Genomic DNA, 17,862 nt, shown 5'->3' on the forward strand with positions numbered 1-17,862 from the left:
ACAGACATGACGTACACTGTATTTTTTCAGAGACAAAAATAGATGTTTCAAATAAACACTCAAGTTTTTTTTCCTATCTTTCAATCCTTCCACATGAGCAGCTGTGAAATACTGAAAGCAGAGATTCAATGTACAAGCCGATGATGCTCAGTGAATCAATTAGGAAAATACAGTGGACTATAGGTTTCTTGGAGACACGTTTACGCGTAATTCTCTATAATTTAAAGAACAATGCTTAATTAGCAACGATTATGGGCTAATGCGATGGCAATATGTACTTAAATCTGCTCACGGGCTGTCCCAAATAAAAAATATGGTGCAAAAGCCAGTCAGTGGGACTAGAAACAAATAGGGTTGCCAACCATACTGTATATTGGGCCGAACTGATTTGTCCTGTACGTGACCTAACTTGTCCCATTTATTGACTGCTACACTTCACCGACACCCGTCATCACCAAGTCACAGTCCAATCAAACTCATTATCAGTATGTGTTAAATAAATCACAAACTGTGAACATAACTGTTCAAGGAAGACTTAAGAAAAAGTGGAATCCTCTGATGGCTGGTCGCTACCATTTCACAGCGAGCAGGACTTGTGCTAATGCCAGTTACCCTCACCTTCAGTGTTTTTGTTTTCAGCAAATCCGGTCATTTTGGCGAATGCAAACAATGTGATTATTTTTATGAGGGAAGATGTGATCAATAAGAGAAGTCATCTTTCACTATTGTAATATTAAAGAGAGAAAAACATTTTACATTTAAGTAACTGCTAGCGTATTCTTAACCTTGGACCTTATTCTTTTAAGCACCAAAAGCAGCCCATTTTAATATATATATATATATATATATATATATATATATATATATATATATATATATATTTATATAATATATATATATATGTAAACACCACTGATGTCATAACCCAAGCTTACAGTGAAAGACAGTGTCAATGAGATCAGTGTTTGTTGGATTTTATAGATAACATTTAATAAATTAACAGTATTATTTAGTATTAACTTACATAAAAATACTATATGCACATTTTTTTTTTTTTTTTTGACTTTTCCAGATTTGGATATTATAGATTTTACATTTCCTGACATTTCCAGGGAGATCTGTGTGTCTTACATCATTGCGCGGGGCATTGGCCTGCACAGGGTCTTCAGCAGCGAGGGCAATGCTGCTCATGGTGATGACTGTGAGGATACACATCTCAAAGTACCGTAGGTTCACCACATAATGACACAACCGTCGCACTCTGTCGAGACAACATGAAGAATCAACACTTATTCACAATATTTAGCAGGTACGTTACAACTAAATGCTAATTCTGTGCAAATTGAGGCAAGTTATATATGTGATACATATTTAAAATCTCTCCCCAAGAGTTTAACTCACGGGTTAGTTGGACCAAACACAAACATGGAGCTGTATGGCAGAATGTGTTTGGGTGCATTCTGATTTAGCTCATCAAGATCCTTCTTTTCCTCGTTCAGCAGTAGACTGTCACCATCAATGTTGTTCACTGTCAAACAGATGATCATTAGAGAAAAGATGAGGAGAGAATGTCACAAGTGTCAAATAACCATTCAATGCTGCCATCTTCTTAGCGGCGCTACATGATTATGTAATTAGAAGATAATACTTAAAGGGATAATGCAACCAAAAATAAATATTCTGTATATGTACCATGTATTCTGTAAATATACCTTGTATTTACTCTCATGTCACTCAAAACACTTTTCGGTAGCACTTTATTTTACAGTCCTGTTCCCCATGTACATACTATGTACTTATTATATTAATTACAATAACTATGTAATAACTAGATTCTTACCCTGAACCTACTCCTAAACCTAACCCTACCCCATGTAGTTACCTTGTATTACCAGAACTTTCTTCGATAAATACACTGTAAGTACACTATAAGTACATGTAAGTACACGTACTGTAAAATAAGGTGCAACCCACTTTTCCCCTGTGGAACCCATCCGAAATAAATGGAGTGATTCAGCATAATGCCTAGGCTGCTGTTATACTGAACTTATTTTCTAGGGTTGCATGGAACACTTTTATGGTATCTTTGCATCCAATGGTGGCAGCTTGGACATTTTTCTTGACAACTCCTTTTGTATTGCAAAAAAAATGATATATGTATAATACACTATGTATGTATGACTAATTGTTTTAAAAAGTCACTACTCAAATTATTCAATTGATGTGTTATTTTTGGCACAATGCAAGCAGGAGATTAAAAAAAATACTTACTGGGAATGACTGCAGTCTCTCCTCGTGGGGCAGTTATGGTGACAGGAATGTTGACTCCGGTTGGGCCCACTCTGGTGCTGTTCTTAAGATTATCTTTGTCTCCTGGCTTCTGTTCAGTAGGAGACTGGAGAGGGCTGGTCGCTAAGCTGTCTGTACCTGTTGGTCTGCCCCTGTAATATATATATATATATATATATGTATATGTATATATATATATATATATATATATATATATATATATATATATATATATATATATATATATATATATATATATATATCCAACACGCATACTCAATATATCTCAAAGTGCTGCCTAATGGTTTGCAAAGTATATGCAAATCAAAGCAAAAATTAAATTGTAGGAAAAATGCCATATCTGATCATGCATTCAATTTCAGTCTATTTAGCATGTCCATGGCTTCAAAATGTCTCACAATAAATGATGAATGGCACTGCATTATAAAACAAAACATCAAAGCAATGTCATGTATTTGAAAGAAAACAGCAGAGATTTTTTCAAGCAGAGATTTGCAGAAAATAAAGAAATGCATACAGGTTGAAAAACATGAGGGTGAGTACATGATGTCAGAATTGTTTTTATTTTATTTTTTTGCAGAAAAAAGTAATGTATACAGGTAAAAAAAACAAACAAACATGAGAGTGAGTACATGATGTCAGAATTGTATTTCTTTGTTTTTATTTGCAGAAAAAAGTAATGCAATACAGGTTGAAAAGACATGAGTGGTGAGTACATGATGTCAGAATTTTTATTTTTGGGTGGACTATCCCTATAAGTGTCCAAATAGTTTCTGAGGCCGCCATACAGTCTGAGAAATGAATGTACCTGTGTTTTCCACCGTTCTCCCTGCATTCTTCTCCATCCAGTGTGGACTGGGCTTTAACACGTGGCCGGTGTCTCCTCCTTTCTCCATTCCCTCCTTCGCCATCTCTGTGATCTTGTATCCTATCTTCGCCTCTGCCACCATTACCAATCGTGCCATTGCCATTCCCGTTGACCTCTCTGGATCGGCGAGAATGGTGGTGTCTGCGTTCTCTCTCCTCCAACCCTATGCCCTCCTCAGGAGAACCAGCTGTGTGGTGGTTCCTGTGTCCTCCATTCTGATTGCTGCTGTGCTCCAGGGTGTCCTGGTGCTCCCTATTTTGGCTGTGGTGTCTATGGTGCCTCCCCTCTCCAGCATCTCCGTTCTCTCCTCGAAATTGATGATGCTTTCTTGGGTGTCCAGAGGAGAGCTGAATGTCTGGAGTGTCTCCATCTGTGTCAGTCCTGGAATTGTCCACTGTGCCGTCTCTGTGCTCCACTACAAGCGGACGATCGTGGTGGGTCTTCATGTCGGGCCGCAGATGCAGCGCTGAAGACATGCGCTGACGCTCTTCAGGCTCTAGTTCATTGTAAAGGGCCTCGCTGCTGTTACGCAGGTTGTGTCTACGCAGCTGGGTGGTGCGCTGCTCCCATATGGACAACTTCTGCAGTGACCTCTGCTGCTCTTTACTGAGGGACGGGAGAATATTCACCTGAATTACGCACGTAACTTGGTATTACCTCCGATAACACCCACATCCACGAGCCCACCACTGTTGACCACTCTAAATCACACTGATCATGGTTAAAGGGGATAATACACCCACAGAAATGAAAATTATGTCACTCATCCTCATGTTGTTCCAAACTTGACTTACATTTTTTCCTGAGTAAAAAAGATGATGTTCTGAAGAACTTTGGTAACCATATGAATTCTTATAGAAATGTAATGCATTTTTTGCCCGTACAACGGAAGTCAATGGGAACCGAAACCGTTTGGTTACCAACTTTCTTCAAAATATCTTCTTTTATTATTTATATGAATAAATTATGACAGAATTTTCCGTTTTGGGTGGACTGTCTCTTTAAACTTCATGACATCATGAGAGTTTTACATTAGACTACAACTTCTTGCTATTGCAGTATTAAAAAGTACTAAAATAGAAATACAAATAAATAAAGCTTTATAGAAATATTTAAATAGAAACCAATTTAATGATAAAGCACATGACAAAATTACTATCTTTTACTATCTAAATTTAACATGAAAACAAAAAATAAAAAAAATTAAATGTTAATTTAAAACATTAATACATACTATAATAGTAATACCGATCTAAATATATGTTGTACATCTTAAAGGGACGGGTCATTATTTAATTCTTAAAGCTATAGTATACAAACAATCAGCTACTCTGGACTTCAAAGGGATAAAATAATAAACATAAATGACTAAGCTTAACTAAACTTTGTAAGTTATAGCAACTTTAAAATGAAAGTTCACCCAATAATGAAAGTGCTGTCACACGGTTATTCCACTTGATGCTGTTTCAAGCCTGTAACCTTTATTTCTTCTACTGTATGTAACACATAAGGAGAAATTCTTATTGGTTGTTCTCAAGCATTCGAGTGAAACAGTGGTTGGCATAGAGGTTTTTCTATAAACAATACAGTTTCAGCATAATCTGTATGTCATGCTCTGTGACTCATGCATTTCACTTATGTCCAACACCATTGTTCCATTGCTAAGAAAGGACAAAGAGCATCATGGGACTACAGTGACTCAGAAGCCCTAATGATGTGCTAATAGCATGTAATAATGAGAAAAACAACTAAAGTCGAACAAAAATAATAAAAGCATCCTGAGTCGTGTCACTATACCTCACAAAGCGACGACATGGAGTGTAGACATAACTCCTTAGAGATAAATTCAGGGTGGCACAACACAAAAACGACAGACATGTTAAAGACAAACACATTATATGAAAAGAGGTCAAGAGAGAAGGAAAGAACAACTAGAGAGAAAGGAAAACGTAACACAGACAAACAACATGAACAGATTTAAATATACTTTCAATGCACCAAATGATTATGCTGTTTCTTGGTGAAAAAAGTGACATTCTTGGTGAAAAAAGTGACATTCTATCCCTTGCATGCACACAGACACACACACACAAACACACACAAAAGAACAAACCCACACAGTACAAAGGCCGTTGATCCAAATAGTCACTGAAGCTTGCAGACAGCACACCCAGACTGCTCTGTTTAGAATGCTAGCAAATATCAACTATATATATAACTATATAAACCCTAAATCTTTTTTGCCCAAGTTTTTTTTTTAAACAACAGAACAGACAACATTTTTTCACACAATCTGTCAAGCCGACATTCAAAGTTTGCCTTGACAAAAGTTCCTTTTCTAGTTCTAACTTCAAGAGTTTTGTTTTCTTTAAAGAGCACTAAACTAATCAACTACTAACCATACTAACACCAGCCATATAGACATGTATATGATTCTGTATGAATCATATGTTTGTTTACTATTAAAATTGATGCTATGATCATCCCCCAAAACCAATGAGATGAGCTACAACCAAAAAGACAGAGAAGGAAAAACAATAAGAGGATTAAAGCTGAAGGTGAAAGTGACTGGAATAGGTAGAGATATGGGAATAGGAATAGGAATATAGGAAAAGAAAGAGGAGAGGAGAGGAATATTGTAAGTGAGAGCAAAACTCACGGTGAGTGAACGCTGCAGACTGAAGACCTGCGAGAGATTGCATCTCGATTTTGCTTTACAAAACTGCACATGTGAAACAAAAAAAAAACAAAAACAAAAGAATGAGACACAAACACAAATTAAAGAAGTGCAGAGGGCGCAGATGGCAGTCAGGGTGATGTCACTCTGTCTGTCCACCTGTCAGCAATTTGGGTTTTTAACCTTGCAGAAGCTTGCAGGCACAATTAGCATATGTAAAACACATATGGCACCATAATAATCTCTGCAGATGACATAATTAAACTATAACAACATTGATTTGGTATAACTCATTACCCTAAAGCAACAAATTTATGAAGAACAGACTACACAGAGCAGGTTTAAGGGGAGGTCAGGGTCACACTGACATTGACTTGACAAACAATCAAGTGATTACAAAACTTAATAGAGAAGTTACAAATAACAGCTACAGTGCACATTAGAGGAAAAGTTCCATAGCCTATTAAAAAAGTCAAGACACTTACGCTGCTATAGAGATGTTGGCAGCAGACATGGGGCTGACCTCCTTCACCTCCATGGCCTTCTGAAGAGCGATGCTCTTCTTCGCTGCCTCCTCTTGTTCCTCTTCATCCTAAAAGCATAGACATTGCAGAAATAAAAGATTAGGATAAAAGAGACCTACATCCTCAGGGTGTTTTGTGACAATGTAAGCATGATAACCAAAAAAACTAAATAAAATGATCATAAATCAGGCGACAGGGAGCTTTTATTAAGTCCAGGTTACCTTTGTCAGCTCCTGTGCATTGGCAAGGTTATCCACAGCGATGGCCAAGAATACATTGAGAAGTGTGTCTAGTTATCAGGTTAGAGAATTGTTTGTATTTCATATCGCATTTCATTCAATATAAATTCAAGTTGCATTAAAAATTGATTACATTTTATCAATAATTCCAAGAAATTTGACAGAAATTTTTATCTACTTTCTTCCATTAAAATGTCTAAAACATTTTTCTTTCTTGAATAAATGGACTGAAATGAATATACAATATTAATTTGAACAATTTTCTTTGCCTCAGACAATATTCACTATTTGGTTTTCCATATGTTGGAGTCTTTAATCTAGATGCATTGTAAATAGTCTTGTTCCTGATGCTCCAACAATGTGAACACATGTAGAACAGGATACAGTTTCCAAACAGTGTGAGAACAATGAAGTAGACAGAGGAGAACATTCCACCCCGAACGCCACCCTGGGACTCTATCCCATGATACATCACTGCATTCCAGTCCTCTCCTGTCAAAACCTGCAAGAGGCATAAACAGATCAAGCACACCAAACACTTTAAATACATGAAAAAACACATTAACATTCACAAGGAAAAATTAAAATAAAGTATACCTGGAAGACTGTCATTATGGCTGCAGGAAAGCTGTCAAAGTTTGTAGTGGGAGTTTCATCTTCAAAGTTAAACCTGGTTGGGACAAAAGAGAGAGAGAGCTTCAGTGCATTCGGTTTAAAACAGGCTTCAGAGGTACACTGAAATTTTTTATGTCACTTCTAGTTTCCTTTAAGTGCAGGGTTGTCAAAACAAAGATACTGAGTTACTAGGATCAAAAATATTTTTTCCCATCACTTGTACCCTTGAGCACAGCACTTATCTTCATTTACTTGTGGGCTTAAATGTTAAGAACAGTGTAACAATCATACTCAAATAATATACGGCTTGTTTTTAGATTTATTTTAATTTCTTATTCACCTTCTGGATGAAAACGTTAAACACAGAGACCCTAATCTCTATCTAGAAGGGCTTTGGCACCCCTGTCTTTCATCTCATCCCCATAAAAACTTTAATAGCATAGATGTCATACAAAAATGGAGGCTCTCACACCCATAATTCCATTGAAATCAAATAAAATTCAGCCAAATGCCTCCATTTCTGATATAATGACAAACTGTCATTCAAGCCAGGCTCAGATTCACGACCTCTTGCACGTGAGGCAAGAAATATTTGTCCTTGCCTCAGATGAAATGACCATGAGGATCAGTTTTCTTCTTTTTTTGATCCATCCCTATCATTCTCTTCCTCTTTCTAGCATTTTATTTTTAGATTTCAGAGTTCTCTTTCAGTCCTGCCATCTTTAACTCTCTCCAAATTGCCTTTCACAGTCTGGTCTTCAAGGGAAACACGAGAACACATTGGTGACTCATCCATTCATAAAGGAGATTCAGAGCACGCTTGCTTTCACAACAGTGAATGATGGTGGAAAGGATTTATCATTCAGTCCTGGCTTGTCGTGGGATGTGCGAACTAGCCTTACATCTTAAACATAAAGAGGTTTCCAACAGAAGTTGCATTAGATGCATTATTGCATCCTCGCACAAACAAAAGGCTGTTCACTCGTAGAGTATAAGAAGCTTATAATGTGCTTGATCACACAGAACTGCAAAAGCAAAAATTAACAAAGAATAAAACTGATTTTGTAATTGCCAGTGAAGCGTCTAACAGTTTTTTGCAAATGTATTTCATACCTACACATGCAAACACGTCAGAGAACAAACCTGAGCAACTCTGTGCCTCAGTGCTCTTGGGCCCTTAAAATTAAAGAAAAAAAAAAAAAAGATGAAAATGCTGACAGAGGCTCATTTGACAGGATGTTCTGCTGGAGGGTAAGATCTCAAACACTTCTTCCAATTTACATAACCAAGTTGGTTATATCAACAGTAGACATTTCTACATTCAAGAATTAAAAAATCAACTTCACTTAAAGCATTTTAACAGGCACAGACGGTCAGAAAACTTAGTGAGCAAAGACTGGTAATCTGCGTGACAGTAATTTAACAAATTTGAAGACATTTGACAAGACTTTAAAAACACAGCCGACAAACACAGACAGGTGAGCTAATGCCAACAGACCCTGTGGGCTTTAAATAGGAATGGGAGATGTGCATGTACACTGACGTCACAACATGCACAAGATGACCACCTATCAGAACACATCAACAAGAATGAAGATCAAAAATGCTGTCAAATTAAAAATAGTTCTACTAGTGCAAGTGATCTTTATTTGGAAGGGCAGAGGTGACTCATGAGTACGATTTCTGACTCTTGAATATGCATTTCTTCCTTAAGACACAGGGTCTGGCTCTGATGACTAACAGCCATTCACACAGAACGCGTTCTGGCGTTAAAAGCAGCTGCATGGAGCGCAACAGAATTGTGCAGAACTCACACTTATAAGTCAGTGAACATCCATACTGCAATGCTAAAATTAACACTATCACTATACTCCAGATTCATCCAGTCATATCAATCCATTGTGCTCAAGAGGTTTGGCTGGTCAGCAAAATGTATTAAACAGATACAGTTTATAACTGCCTGCTAGCTACACTATATTGGCTATGTGTAGCCCAATGCCAAAAAAAGGGAGAGAAAGAGGAAGGATGATGACTAAAGCTTTCATTCATCACACTGCTTGTCAGCGGGGTGCCCTTCATTAAAGCAAGCAGACACGCTGCATAATCAGCTCGGCAATTCTCTGAGCGTAGATTTAAATCCCTTTTGGCACGCTGAATCACTCTCTCTGTTCACAAGAGCTGGCACGAGGGCAGAAGGATTGCAGAAAAGAAGGGAGAAGATGATGGATGGAAGTACTGATATTCTGAAAATGCATCCGTTAGAATTAATTGATGTAAGATGGCAACAGAAACACACTAAATAATAAAAAAAATTTTTATTATAATACCAAAAATGCTTTTAGTGGCTATGTGTATAATCAATTTAGCATCTATTTTCAGAGTATTCATAAAATGGGAGGCAAAAAGTACCCAGATGACTTACTGTGCATCTGATGGACACTTTACTATTCCAGGAGGCTACGGGAGAGGATTTGGGAATAGCAGTGAAGTGACACAAATGATGCTGGTAGGTCACTTGACGATGAAAAATGACGAATGTAGTACATCCAGAATACATTCAAACTACACACATTCATTCTATAAAGAAAGTTATTATTATTATTTTTTTCAATGGGAAAGCAGTAATTACTTCTTTAAAAGAATTTTCAGATTTTTGATGCAGCCAGTGTCCAGGAAGTCTGAGGAAAATACTAATCTCTCCAGAGCTTCTCTTCTCAACAACGACTCAAATTTAAGATTATTAAAACGTGTCCCCAAATCTGCACTTGACAGTAGGAGACATTTTACAACCCCATTACATAAATGAGGCTGCACAGTTAAGCACATGTTGTGACCAGTTTTGTTCATGGATAAATCAGCAGTACCCCAGCAGATGGAGCCTAGGCTGATCTCAGTCTAACAGAAGAACACATCAGACACACAGTTAGACTATAGATCAGCTCCAGAAAACTGCTCTGCAGCAGATGCCACAGGGGTGTTATGGAAACTTCTATCAGAGCTTCATGGTAGGCCTGCTGTGGTCATAAAGCATAAGGATGCATGCAGATTTACAATTCCAGCATCTTTACAGACTCTGCTCAAGCACAGTCACTTAGTGATTGTAGTTATATGAACCATAAGCATTTTAAAAGGTTATGCCTATTAATTATTTAAAAAGTGCATGGCCCAGGTTGTCTATACCTTTTAATCTGCACACTGTTTGGTGAAGAATATTGGGCATATAAAATAACTTTTTGTTCTTAATTCCAGAGGGGGAAATGGACAGAAATGGCTGGAAAAATGGAGGAAAATTTTAGAAATCACTCACTGGCCCCCAAAGAGTTGCATGCCTAGCAGGGCAAACACTACGATGAAGAGGAAGAGGAGGAAGAGCAAGCTAATGATGGACTTCATGGAGTTTAACAGTGAAACCACAAGATTCCGCAAAGAATTCCAATACCTACAGAGAGAGAGAGAAAATTAACACATAGAATTAACTTTAAATAAAATGTTGTATGTTTTAAATATATATATACACACACACACACACACAAATGTTTAAAAGTAATGAATACTATTATAATATTATTGATTTTCTATTTTTTATTAATAAAATCAATAATATTAAAATAGTACTCATTAGTTTTACACATTTGTGATGGACAACATGTCAAGATTTATTATAGGCATTATTAAACTTTATGTAAAAAATGTTGGTCATGTGGTTTATTCTAAAGCACCAGGAATTCCTGATCTTAATTATCAGTGCAATATCAGTTGCAATATTTAGATATGTGATTGTTTTGACCTAACCCAGGTTTGAAAGCATTCACAATACAGGAGTGTATTCATCTACTTACTTGGTTACTTTAAAAATACGGAGCAGGCGCAGGGCTCTCAGAACACTGATCCCAAAAGATGCACCAGGCTGGATCGCTGCCCACACCACCTCAAATATACTCCCCACAATTACCTGAGAAATCAAAAATCACCAAGAATCTCTGTTATACAAGTTTATTTTGTGTAATGTTTCATTTAAATAAAATGTATTAAAATATTAACCAGAAAAAAAAATATATACCATATTTTTCGGACTATAAGTCACACCTGAGTATAAGTAGCATCAGTCCAAAAATAGTAATGATGAGGAAAAAAAAAACATATATAAGTTGCACTGGACTATAAGTCGCATTTATTCAGGACCAAAAACCAAGAGAAAACATTACCGTCTCCAGCCGCGAGAGGGCGCTATATGTCTTCAGTGTAGGCTGCAGGAGCACTGAGCAGCATAGAGCGCCCTCTCGCAGCTGTAGACGGTAATGTTTTCTATTGGTTCATTTCTCTTGGTTCATGTCAAATTAATTTTGATAAATAAGTCGCACCTGACTATTGAGATTGAGGAGTCACGTGCCGATTTGGGTTGATTTGGGAGGGGTCTGAGCCGGTCGGCCCTGATGGCAGGATACGCTATCGGTTGCCAGGGGCAATGCCTTCAGAACTTCACAGAGGCGCGACTAAACATTTCAGAGCGCTTTCATTTTTGTGCATTTATTTTGTCGGCGGAACAGATCGAGACGGATACAGTATGTGTCATTGGGTTAAAATCAAATTATAACTAAACATACACAGCTTTAGCCTACATCAAAACATGTTGGAAACGTTCGTATACATTGAACATCTTGTTACCATCTAGTGTTCAGTCGCAGTTAATTACTTTGTCATTTTGGTCAAGAAGTGCATTCTAAATGCAATGTAATTACAATACGCTAAAACGCATGTGAATAAAATTACTTTGGCCAGTACAACACTGTTTTCTTTACCTGCTGTAGATGGACCCAGCCACAACAGAAAGCCTCGTAACTTTCCAAAGACTTTTAAACTCCTGCATTGTGTAGTAACTTAAACCAAAAACAATATAATTCCCAATGTCCATATGTGTGCATGGAGGTGAATAGTCCAGGTCTCTGTGCCGCTTGAGAGCTTCTCCAAATACCGCTGTTTTGCGCTTGGTGTAACCTAAAAAAAACTGTATTCCATTGTTCCTATGTTTTCCATATGTATCGTGTGAGGAACTGCAGCAGTTTTTAACGCAGCAGTAACTTCCAGGCATGGTAAAACAGTGCAGAATTGCGAGAACCTCCTCTTAACAACACATGTAAACAATCCTGTTTCGCCGCTGGTATCCTTCCAACATGGCGGAGACCGTGATATCGAGGGAGGGGCTTTGTGCTATGACGACAACTTCTCATTCTCAATAAGTCGCAGGACCAGCCATACTATGAAAAAAAGTGCGACTTATAGTCCGGAAAATACGGTATCTTAAAAGGTAACTAGAATACACATAAAATATATCAAGAAAATCACAGTTGGAGTGAATGTGAGTAAGCTGGCTAAGCTACAACTCATGAACGGCCTTGTGGTGATTCAGTGTAGACATAAGTATCACAGTGGCTGATAATGACTGACTGGATGCAACCGCACAGGTCCGTCTGAATCATGAGTGCTGTGACTCACCCCAAAGTCAAAACAGTTGAACGAGGAGTGAAAGTAGTTTCTGGGCCCCAGGCCATACATCTTCAGAGTCATCTCTGTCAGAAACAGACCCAGGAATACAAACTCTGCCAGGTCTAACAGCCCACAGAAATGAAAGGAGAGATTAGGTTATCTGTCAACACCCAAGCTTTTCCCACACAAACCTTCAAAACTAATGCTCTTACAAGGCAGAGCTGGACAACACAGCTAAAAAAAATATATATCAATATTTTTCAGCCTTTTGTCATCTTCACTATAAGCTTTTATTATTAAATAAATTATATATAGGTTCAATATTTAAAGTAATATTTATTGAAATGCATTTATATCTAAATATTTATTTACATCATATGATTTTAAATTGATAAAGAAAAACGAATATGCTCAGAGGATCTATTATTATACCAATGAATATTAATACAAATGTAATCTTATTTGATTATGGTTTAAAGATTTAATTAAATCTTCAATTTATTACAATTCAAAAATACACAATAATGAACATCAATGTTTACCGGCATATATTTAAACTTTTACAATACTTTTAAAGCATTTTAATACATGCAGTGTTGCTGCTATTGATTAAAACTAAAATGATTATAAATTAATTTAATTAAATATTACATTAAAAATAAATAGGCTAAAGTACTGAAATCACTCAAAGTAAATCTAAAATAAATAAATAGAATATATCTAAAAAGAATATAAAAATGACAAAACACTTAATAAAATGTATAAATAAACTAAAATTAAAATGAAGCAAAAACTTAAAAATAAAAGCAAATTTAAAAAAAAGGAAATGAATAAATAACACTAAATATACAAAAATGTCACATACTGTACTACGTTTTGAGTGATGCTGCAAACACATCACAATGAATCAGTTTTGAATTTATTCACTGAAACTGACAGTTTCAACTACTTTAAACTACACACAGAAATTAATTAAACTGATCAAGTAGTTTTATGTTTGAGAAACTGAAATGAGACACTATTAAACGTCTATCTCAAATCTTTCATGTTTGCAAGTAATGCTGCATGAAAAACTGACATGCTAAAAAGGCAAACTAAATACCCCCAAAATTCTAACATTTTTACACAGTATATGAATAAATGTTGTATTTGCTTTGCTTACACAGGGCCCTGGTGAGCCACTCTGGCTGGTCGTAATGAACCATGGCCACACACATTGTGTTCAATCCCACCAAACACAAAACGATCCAGTAGAAACTTTGCGCTTTCACCATCCGCCGAATGAAAAAGCGTATCCTCTTTTCTTTTCGCCGAAAATACGAGGAGCTATCGTTCTTAGAGCTCTTCAGGCTAGCTCGGGCAAAAGGCGATCCAGGTGGTGCTAGAAAAATGAAAAATACATTCAGTACACAAGGGAAGATATCCAAACTGTGATCACACAGCTACTACTGTAACTTCATGTTTAATCTAACAATGCATAATACAGACAAGAATATGAACGGTATTTTATACAGCTCAGTGGTGATGCATTTTTTATTCATCAAAGAGTTAGTCTAAGACACATAAGTGTTTAGGATTATCAGCCTTTTACATTTCAAATAGAAGGAAGTATCTTCTCAAACTTAACTGCTTTTAAGTCACCTGATAACCTGAAGGTCAAAGGTCAATGCTTACCAACAGAGGAGATGTCTGTGAAACGTTCCTCTCCCTCTTCGGCACTGATGAGGTCATTCCTACCCTTCCTGCTCTTCGTTCTTTTCAGGACTGAAAACAAAATATGCGCACACACACACACACAAACACACACACACACACAATCATGATCACATTTAAGGGCCTGGTTTATCATAGGATACTATGGTAAACCAGCCTCAGGGACATAGCCCTCTAACCCTCTTTTCACCTGAGTTGTTCTGTTTCTTCCTGTACCACGCACCATCCAGAGGGGATTTCTCCTCAGCTTTCTGATCCTCTTCCGCCAACAGCACCTCCTCTGTAAAGAATAAGTATCAGCAAGAGTGTCAGTAAAACCTTTATGCAGTATTTTGTAAATATGTAAGGCTTGTTCATGTTCAAGTCTAATGCAACAACATCGACAAAAATAAAAAAAAGTACACTTTTTTGGCACAAAATTTATTCACAATCCATGTTGCACCATTCTCTGCAAAAATAAAAGGAAATGCTGAGAATTATCATATGGTTTGAAGATTCCAGATTTTCTTAATCCTGTCTGTTATAAAGTAAATCCCAGGAAATGTAGGTATAACAGTCGAAAACTATTCAGAATCAGATGTATATCAAAAGAATTCAAAAATATGAATACAGTGGAGTGAGGCATACCTGCTTTGCATATCCATTCCAGGTAGCCAGTGAGCTCTCTCTCAATCTGCTGCTGTCTGCGAAGCTTCAAGAATTCCTGCCTCTTCTCCACTCGCTCTCTTTCTTTGGCAAACTCCCTGAGAGCAAAGACAATAATGCACTTTTTACATTATGAAACAATTATTTTAAGTAGCATACTGTACATTCAGAATTTTTTATGGAACAAATGTTAATGAATATAGTAGTGTTCATGTGGCTCAGTGGCAAAAGGTTGTGGGTTCGATTCCCAGGGAACACATATAAGGTAAATGTTGGCCTGAATGCACTGTAAGTCGCTTTGGATAAAAGTGTCTGCCAAATGCATAATAATAATAATAATAATAATAATAACAAACTTGATTCTGAAATAAACAGTCATGATACAGACAAAATGAAAGTGCTTTATGAATAAAGGAAACTAAAGAAAAGATTATATTAAATAAATCACAATAATATTACTGTGAAATGGCAGGCATTTCTAGAATACAAAAGTTCAGTAATATTTGTTACAAAACTAGATTCTAACGAGAAAAAGAACAAATGCATACATACCCTGATAAGACTCCCAGGACGAGGTTAAGCATAAAGAAGGAGCCAATGATGATGAGAGGGATGAAGTACAGCCAGTTCCAGGTGTTCCCCGAGGCATCATTGGCCTGTGTGTAAACATATACAGTGAGTATTGTAAAGGAGTATTTTAGAGTTCCACAATCAATATTATCCAACAAACAATAGCTGATTCAATCAAAACTGAAATTCTGCATTATTTTACTTTTCTTTCTTAAACAAAATGCAATAGAAAACATGTTAATGTCCATGCAGTTACAACGAGAGAGTACTTAAAGTATGCAAAAGCACCATACAAATATTGTAAAACTGGTACACGACTTATTCAAATCTTCTAAAGCCATATGACAATTTGAGTGCTTCACTTCAGCTTTGGTGTGCTCATTGGTGAAGTAGCTTGATTAAGCAAGTGTGTGTGTCCTCCACAAAATAATTCTACTAAAAACTTGCATCATCATCCAGCAGGTATAGAAGTCAGCAACAAACCTACTTTTACATTAAAGAAAAGAATGACCAGATGTCTTTTGTTAGGATACATAGTCTTTCTCCTTCACCATCAGATTCTCTCAGTATTGCTGCATGCTGGTGCTTTTGAGACCTACACTCAGTCATTTCACTCCTCATTAAGCAACAGTGAGGTAAAAGCTCCCATGAGGGGAGGATGGGAACCTTGTGTGAAACAGTCTCTTAGTTAATGCTCAGTACCCAGATGAGCCCGCCTATACTCACTTGTACTCGAGAAGGAACTACTCAGAGAACTACATTTCTCAGGAATGTCAAAGCATTTCATCAATGCAGAGTTACAAGACAGAATATAAGTGGCTTAGTATCTATAAACAGAATAAACAGGAGAGACATTATGTACAAGAACAAACCAGAATATGTATTTATCATATGCTATGCAATCAAATTTTGAGGTACATAACAGTATTTCAACAACTGCATTGTTTTATTTATATACTATACTATCAAGAAGGAGAGAGGAAAAATAATACTCCAGTTAGGTATTCTAGTTTTCTGTTTCAAACAATGGGAACAGGTATTTACCAGCAGCCCATGCGGCAAAACTAAAGCATCTGCCTTTGACAGATGTCTCGTCTGGTTAAAGTGAGGTTCTGCAGAGAAATCAGGCATAGCAAACCCTAGGGGTTATGAAACGACTGTGAAAGAGACAACACTGGATTTGAAAGTTTATGTAAACTCCAGCCAAGGCAGTTTTGAAAATAGAAGTCAATCATTTCTGCTAGATGAAGCATATCTGAGATAGGCCAATAACAACATATGCTCAAAGTCCAGAGCTACTTAACAAACAGCAGCAGGGAGGAAAAGCAGCCAAGCAGGTAGACTTACTTTATCAAAATGAAAAAGCAAAAAAAAAAAAAAAAAAAAAAAAAAAACACAAATCACACAAATCATATTCCCCACAATCTGTTTTAATGTGACATTGTACTTTATCTTTTTTAATCTACTCCATCCTTAAATGCTTTTATAACACCTCCTTAAAACACAGCACACAGACATACATCTTCTACTCAGACTTTCAACATTTATAATCATAAAGCTATATTCACTGAATAAAGTGTCAGATCAACTGATTACAGACTAAGAGTAATATTTAGTCCTTAGAAGGACAAACTATATTATAAGCTAAGCTATTCTGATATCATGATGACCATATATCTTTTTCTTTCTCTTCCTCTCATTTCAAGATCATTCCCAGCTGTGGCATGCATTCAGAATTTAAGAATGAATTGCATCATTTATTTGATTTAGCATCTAATTCATTAAATGAATAATGTGGTGTACTTTACTGAAACTACACAGCATTGCACAGCACTCTTTAAAAGGCTGAAAGTTGTTCTGACTGCACTGTGGGTCTGGATGTATGCTTAGATATGTTTTTCTCCATCATTTGATCATTGTTCAATGTTTATTGCACCTTTTTTGGGCACACAAGTATGTTATTATTAAACTGCACTGGCCTCCTGGTTCAACTGGACTGCAGATTGAAAAAGACATGCATTTTCATCTAGGGCTGTTCGATTATGGCAAAAATGATAATCATGATTATTTTGATCAATACTGTAATCATGATTACCTAACATGATTATGAGTGAGTCACATGACCAAAACTTTATATGAGTGATTTAATAGCCATATATATCAAAAATACATATTCTGTAAATAAGGTTGCTATGACATCTACATTTTTGAAACATT

The 17,862-nt window shown here is 36.5% G+C and overlaps 1 protein-coding gene across 1 annotated transcript in view; it reads right to left on the reverse strand.

Moving 5' to 3' along the window:
- Positions 1–17,862, reverse strand: part of LOC127941611 (probable voltage-dependent N-type calcium channel subunit alpha-1B) — a 91,000-nt gene that overhangs the window by 30,955 nt on the left and 42,183 nt on the right. Inside the window, exons 7-23 of the mRNA XM_052536890.1 lie at positions 15,628–15,731; positions 15,058–15,173; positions 14,621–14,710; positions 14,392–14,481; positions 13,880–14,098; positions 12,727–12,839; positions 11,073–11,185; positions 10,541–10,672; positions 7,216–7,288; positions 7,003–7,120; positions 6,601–6,668; positions 6,341–6,447; positions 5,838–5,900; positions 3,119–3,784; positions 2,272–2,441; positions 1,402–1,528; positions 1,132–1,261 (exon numbers count right to left, since the gene is read on the reverse strand). Coding sequence (XP_052392850.1) covers positions 1,132–1,261; positions 1,402–1,528; positions 2,272–2,441; positions 3,119–3,784; positions 5,838–5,900; positions 6,341–6,447; positions 6,601–6,668; positions 7,003–7,120; positions 7,216–7,288; positions 10,541–10,672; positions 11,073–11,185; positions 12,727–12,839; positions 13,880–14,098; positions 14,392–14,481; positions 14,621–14,710; positions 15,058–15,173; positions 15,628–15,731 — 2,499 coding nt within the window. The remainder of the gene's footprint in view (positions 1–1,131; positions 1,262–1,401; positions 1,529–2,271; positions 2,442–3,118; positions 3,785–5,837; positions 5,901–6,340; positions 6,448–6,600; positions 6,669–7,002; positions 7,121–7,215; positions 7,289–10,540; positions 10,673–11,072; positions 11,186–12,726; positions 12,840–13,879; positions 14,099–14,391; positions 14,482–14,620; positions 14,711–15,057; positions 15,174–15,627; positions 15,732–17,862) is intronic.

The sequence above is a fragment of the Carassius gibelio genome, chromosome A21 (genome assembly GCF_023724105.1).
Source record: "Carassius gibelio isolate Cgi1373 ecotype wild population from Czech Republic chromosome A21, carGib1.2-hapl.c, whole genome shotgun sequence".
Taxonomy (NCBI): domain Eukaryota; kingdom Metazoa; phylum Chordata; class Actinopteri; order Cypriniformes; family Cyprinidae; genus Carassius; species Carassius gibelio.